General features: G+C 56.2%; 1 protein-coding gene across 1 annotated transcript; it reads right to left on the bottom strand.

Annotated features, from left to right (window-relative positions):
* Positions 1-2,331: 2,331 nt before the first annotated feature.
* On the bottom strand, positions 2,332-5,224 carry LOC133210755 (acrosin-like). Its single transcript, XM_061350441.1, has 5 exons — positions 5,154-5,224; positions 4,654-4,854; positions 3,855-4,120; positions 3,314-3,462; positions 2,332-2,691 (listed from the first exon to the last, which is right to left on the bottom strand). The coding sequence occupies exons 1-5, from the start codon at positions 5,222-5,224 to the stop codon at positions 2,332-2,334; spliced, it is 1,047 nt and encodes a 348-aa protein (XP_061206425.1).
* Positions 5,225-5,728: the final 504 nt, after the last annotated feature.

Raw genomic sequence — 5,728 nt, 5'->3', positions numbered from 1 at the left:
TGGTGCAGAAGGAATGGGGTTTGTACGGTGTTCCTGGAAGTGGGCATGGTTGGATGGGGCTTGGAGCATTCTGCTCCATGGAAAGCGTCCTTGACCATGGCAGGGGTTGCAGCTGGATGAGCTTTAAGGTGCCTTCACAGAATCACACAGAATCCCAGAATCCCAAGGGTTGGAAGGGAGCTCAAGAGATCATCTGGTCCAACCCCCCTGCAAGAGCAGGGTAACCTAGGGTACATCACACAGGAACTTGTACAGGCGGGCCTTGAATATCTCCAATGTGGGAGACTCCACAACCCCCCTGGGCAACCTGTTCCAGTGCTCTGTCATGATTCCATGATTGACTCCATGATCCCACATCTCTGTGCTGCAGTGTGGATGTTCCCAGATGCAGGGATCTTAGGAAGTAGCTGGTGGCACAAGGGAGCTCCAGAGCATCCCGCAAGCAAGCATCCCATAGGGATTCACAGCATTCCATAGGGATTCAGAGCATCCCACAAGCAGAGCATCCCATAGGGGTTCAGAGCATCCCATAGGGCTCCAGAGCATCCCACAGGGATTCAGATCATCCCACAAGCAGAGCATCCCATAGGGATTCAGAGCATCCCACAAGCAGAGGATCCCACAGGGATTCAGATCATCCTACAAGCAGAGCATCCCATAGGTGTTCAGAACATCCCACAAGCAGAGCATCCCATAGGGATTCAGATCATCCCACAAGCAGAGCATCCCATAGGTGTTCAGAGCATCCCACAAGCGGGGCATGTATCCTGGGTTCAGCAGTAGCAGTCATTTTTTCTCCTTCTTGGTAGCTGGTGCAGTGCTGTGGTTTTGACTCTCAGCCTGGGAACAGCGCTGATAGCACCGATGTTCTTAGTTACTGCTCTAATGTTTGGTCTGCCCAAGGACTTTGTGAGCCTCGTGCTCTGCCAGGGAGGAGGGAAGCTGGGAGGAAGCAGGGACAGGACACCTGACCCAAACTGACCAAAGAGGTATTCCGTACCACAGCACGTCATGCCCGGGATGTAACTGGGGAGTGACCCGGAAGGGGGAGGACTGCGGGTTTGGACTGGGTATCAGTCGGTGTTTGGCTGGGCTGGGGTGGCGAGTTATCGGTCGGTGGGTGGTGAGGTGGCGTACTTTCTTCCCTTGTTATTTCCTTTACCATTGCTACTATTGGTGTAGCAGCAGTGATTTGTGTTATACCTTAGTTACCAAACTGTTCTTACCTCAACCGGGGGGAGTTGCATTCTTTTCGATTCACTTCTCCGTCCCTCTGGGAGTAGGGGGAGGGAGGAAGGGGGGGAGTGAGTGAACGAGCTGCATGGCTGGGTTTAAACCACGACAGGATCTTAATGGGATCCTAATGGGATCTTAATGGGGCCTTAATGGATCCTAATTGGATCTTAATGGGGTCCTAAAGGGGTCCTAATGTCATCCTAATGGGATATTAATGGGGTCCTAATTGGATCCTCATGGCAACTTAATGGGGTCTTAATGGATCCTAATGGGGTCCTAATGGCACCCTAATGGGATATTAGTTGGGTCCTAAAGGCATATTAATGTGATAAGAATGGAGTCCTAATGGGATCCTAATGGAGACTTAATGGGATCTTAATGGGGTCCTAATGGGATCTTCATGGGATCTTCGTGGGATGAGGGGTGAATAGGGACCCAGCCAGATGGACAAGGGTGAGCCCTGGCCCCAGTCCCTGCTCCTGGCACTGGGGACCCCAGTGCTGGCATTTGGGAGAGGTCCAAAGGGTGCTGGGATGGGTGTTGGGAGCTGGGACGGGTGCTTGGTGCTGGGATGGATACAGCCTTGAAGCTTGTGAGGTCCTAAGGGAAGATCCCAAGCCTGGAAGCGGGATGCTCCAGCTGGATGCAGGGATGAAGCAGAACCATGGAAGGTTGGGTTCTCCTTCATCATTTGGGTGTGGAGAGGAGGCTTCGGCGTGGATTGGAGCTGGGGTGATGGGTTCCAACTGGAACAGGGAAGTTTAGGTTGAAGATAAGGAAGTGAGGGTGCCGGGACACTGAGATGGCTTGGATGGAGAAGGATAGATGGGGCTTGGAGCGACCTGCTCTAATGGAAGCTGTCCCCCCTCCCTCTTCATGCCATGCTTTAATGGTGGGGCAATATTAGACTTGATGCTCCTGAAGGTCTTTCCCAACCTGGTTGATTCCAGTTCCCGCTTCCCACTGTTCCCTGCCCTCCATCCCTCATTCCCATCCCTCCCCATGGACCAGGAGATGGGCAGGCAAAGCATCTCCTCTATGGGAAAATAAGGCAACTTTATTGAAGCTCAAGCCAGCTTCAAGCGATGCCGCTCCTCAAGTCTTCTTCCCCCTTAGAGCCTGCAGCAGCTCCTGCACCTGACTGATTAATTCCCTCACCAGCCGGTATGGGAAGGAGCAGATGCCACTGACACTGGAGGCTGTCGGAGCCGGCATCGTCTGCTGGATGGGAGCATGGGAGACATACTGGTGGCTCCATGTCGGGGGCGTTGAGGAGGCTCCCGTGGAGCGGAACATCCCCAGCTGGTGGAGGATCCAGTCATGGAAGTGCCGCGTGGAGGTGTAGACCCCCGGTTGCTTGGCCCTGGCACAGCCGCGGCCCCAGCTCGTCAGCCCCACAACCCAGAAGAAGTTGGCACGGGTGTCCCGGCACATGAGGGGACCGCCGCTGTCACCCTATGGAGGAGAATCGGAGACGATAAGGGTGTGGATGGGTGGCCATGGCAACACCGGAAGGGACCGCCACTGTCACCCTATGGAGGAGAACGGGAGAGGATGAGGATGGGCACGGGTCGCCATGGCAACGCCAGAGGGGACCACCGCTGTCAGCCCATGGGGATGGAAGGGTTCTCCTTCATCATTTGCGTGTGGAGAGTGACCTTCAGCATGAATTGGAGCCGTAAGACTAGGAGTGATGGGTTCCAAATACAACAGGGGAGTTTGGGTTGGAGGTAAGGGGAAGTTGTTCACTATGAGGGTGGTGGGACACTGGGATGGGTTGGGTGGAGAAGGATGGATGGGGCTTGGAGCAACCTGGTCTAATGGAAGGCATCCGTGACCCTTGCTTAGAACTGGATGCTTTAAGCTCCTTCACAACCTAACTCATTCCATGAATTCATGCTCATGACATGGTTTAGTGGTGGAATCTCAGTGCTCTTAAAGCTCCATTCTCTATGGTTCCTGTGCAGGGATGATGGACCAGGAGCTGGATGCGCTTCCAAAGCTGGGATAAAGGGGGATGCAGAGCAAGGCCCTGCAGATGGGGGAGGAGAAGAAGGACCCAGTGGCACATCCCTACCTGGCAGGTGTCGATGCCCACCTGGGGGTACCCAGCACAGAGGTTGTGGCTCTTGATGGCCCCTCGGTACCACAGGCTGCTGTTGCAGAGCTGGACGTCGATGAGGCGGACCTTGGCCTCCTGCAGGGCAGATGGGGACGATGCCCCCGCTGTGGGGACACAAAGGGGGTCAGGACTGGGGGTAGAAGGGATGGATTTGGGGGCATTTGGGGCTGAGAAGCTCCATGGGAGCCATAAACACCTCCCCCATGGCCTGGGCTGCATCCCCTTTGCTGATGCTGCATCCTCAACATAAGGAGGACATGGAGGGACCTTCAGCGATAGGGCAAGGGGTGAGGGGTTCCAACTGAACCAGGGATGCTCAGGTTGAAGAGAAGGAAGTGGTGGGAGACTGGGATGGGTTGGATGGAGAAGGTTGGGATGCTCCACCCCAGTCAGAGCAACCTCCAGTAGACCTGGATGAGCTTTACCCTCCCTTTCATCCCATTCCATGAATCCGTGACCCAGCAATCCAAGGCCAACGGGGCCGTCGGGCACTCACTTCTGGCTTCCCTCGCACCCCATCCGCTGATGAAGCACTCAGAGAGCTGGGATACCCTGAGTGTCGCATCGGGCAGGCAGGCGAGCTGCACGTGGTACCCGCACTGCACCGGCTGGTCCAGCTCCACCAAGGCGATGTCGAAGCCGTTGGAGGCCTTGGTGTAATACTCATGGAGCACGACCTTCCGCATCCAACGTTTCTGGGTCTCTGAATTGGCCCAAGCCAGGTCCGTGATTCCAACCATCACGTACCAATCCGTGGTGAAGCTGGGAGGGAGTGGAAGAGCAGGGATTGGAGCCATAGGACAAGGGGTGATGGGATCCGACGGAATTGCAGGTTGGAGACAAGGAAGGGATTCCCTATGAGGGTGCTGGGGCACTGGGATGGGATGGATGGAGAAGGTTTGGATGTTCCATCCCTGACAGCACTCAAGGCCAGCTTGGAGCAAGCTGCTCTATGGAAGGCATCTCTGCCCATGGCAAGGGCTTGGAACTGGATGATCCCAAGCTCCTTTGCCACCCAACCCATTCCATGATCCATCCCATTCCATCCCGTTCCATTCCATCCCCTCGTCTTCCATTCTAATCCATTCTATGGAGAAGAGGGGTTGGAAGGAGCCACATTGCTTCTGCTTCCCAAAGGAAAGCGCTGCCCCAGCAAGCCTTAGGCTCAAGGGGTGTCAAGCTGGAAGCAGCCTTCTCCTGAGCGCTCTTCCCAGTGCATCCAGGATGGGGAAGAAGATGGGATGGGAGCTGCTCCTTGCCTATTCCCTATGGCTGGAATCCCTTCTCCCCCTCACTTTTGCCCGATGAAGCAGTGAGCGGCCGTGAGGACCCATTGGGGGGTGATGAGGGAGCCCCCGCAGATGTGCGAGAAGCCGGTGGCCGTGGGGAACTGGATGCTGACCATCCATGGCCAGGCGCCCTGGTGCGCATCCATGCCTCCGACAATGCGTGACATCCCATAGTAATCAGCCATGGGACGGGTACCGCAGGTCCCTCTGGAAGCAGAAGCCCAACACTTGATGGTTAGGAATGAAGAGTGAGCATCGTCCCACCCCATTGGATGATGCAGGGAGAAGGGACCCTATGGGGTGTCCCAAAGATGAGCATCATCCCACCCCCTAGGGTGCTGCAGGGACAAGGGACCCTATGGGGTGCCCCATAGCTAGGCTGTGCCACCGCATGGGGTGATGGCAAAGCGGGGTTCTCCCAGTCCCACCACCCCACTGGTGTGACCATGGTTGGGAGCAAGCAGCAGCACCTCTCTATGGAATACCCGGAGCCTGGTGCCACTCACCCACAGCTGTGCCAGGAGCCGTGCACGAGCCAGGGCAATGACAGCACGATGAGGACATGGAGCAAAGCCATTGCTGCCAACATCGCTGAGGGTGACACACAGGAGCTGCCACCACCACTGAGGGTGACACCAAGGAGGTGACACACAGGAGCTGCCACCACCACTGAGGGTGACACCAAGGAGCTGCAACCAAGGAGCTGCTGCCACCAAGGAGCTGCTACCACCACTGTGCCCAAAGCGCAACTGCCCTAGGGTTATGGGTGCTGGATGCAGGCCCCTTGGTGCTGGGGCTGATGTCAGCACAAGGGAGCTCCAGAGCATCCTGCAAGCAGAGCACCCCATAGGGATTCACAGCATTCCATAGGGATTCAGAGCATCTCACAAGCAGGGCAGATGGGAAGGATGCCCCCGCTATGGGGACACAAAGGGGGTCAGGAATGGGGGGAGATGGGATGGATTTGGGGCTGAGAAGCTCAATGGGAGCCATAAACACCCCCGTGGCCTGCGCTGCATCCCCTTTGCTCATGCTGCATCCTCAACATAAGGAGGACATGGAGGGACCTTCAGCGATAGGG

The sequence above is a fragment of the Neopsephotus bourkii genome, unplaced genomic scaffold, assembly GCF_033783945.1.
Source record: "Neopsephotus bourkii isolate Nb327-2 ecotype Australia unplaced genomic scaffold, CSIRO-AGI_Nbou_v1 NB_510, whole genome shotgun sequence".
NCBI classification, from domain to species: domain Eukaryota; kingdom Metazoa; phylum Chordata; class Aves; order Psittaciformes; family Psittacidae; genus Neopsephotus; species Neopsephotus bourkii.
The sequence above is the reverse complement of the archived record's forward strand: the minus strand, read 5'-3'. Positions and strand labels throughout refer to the sequence as shown.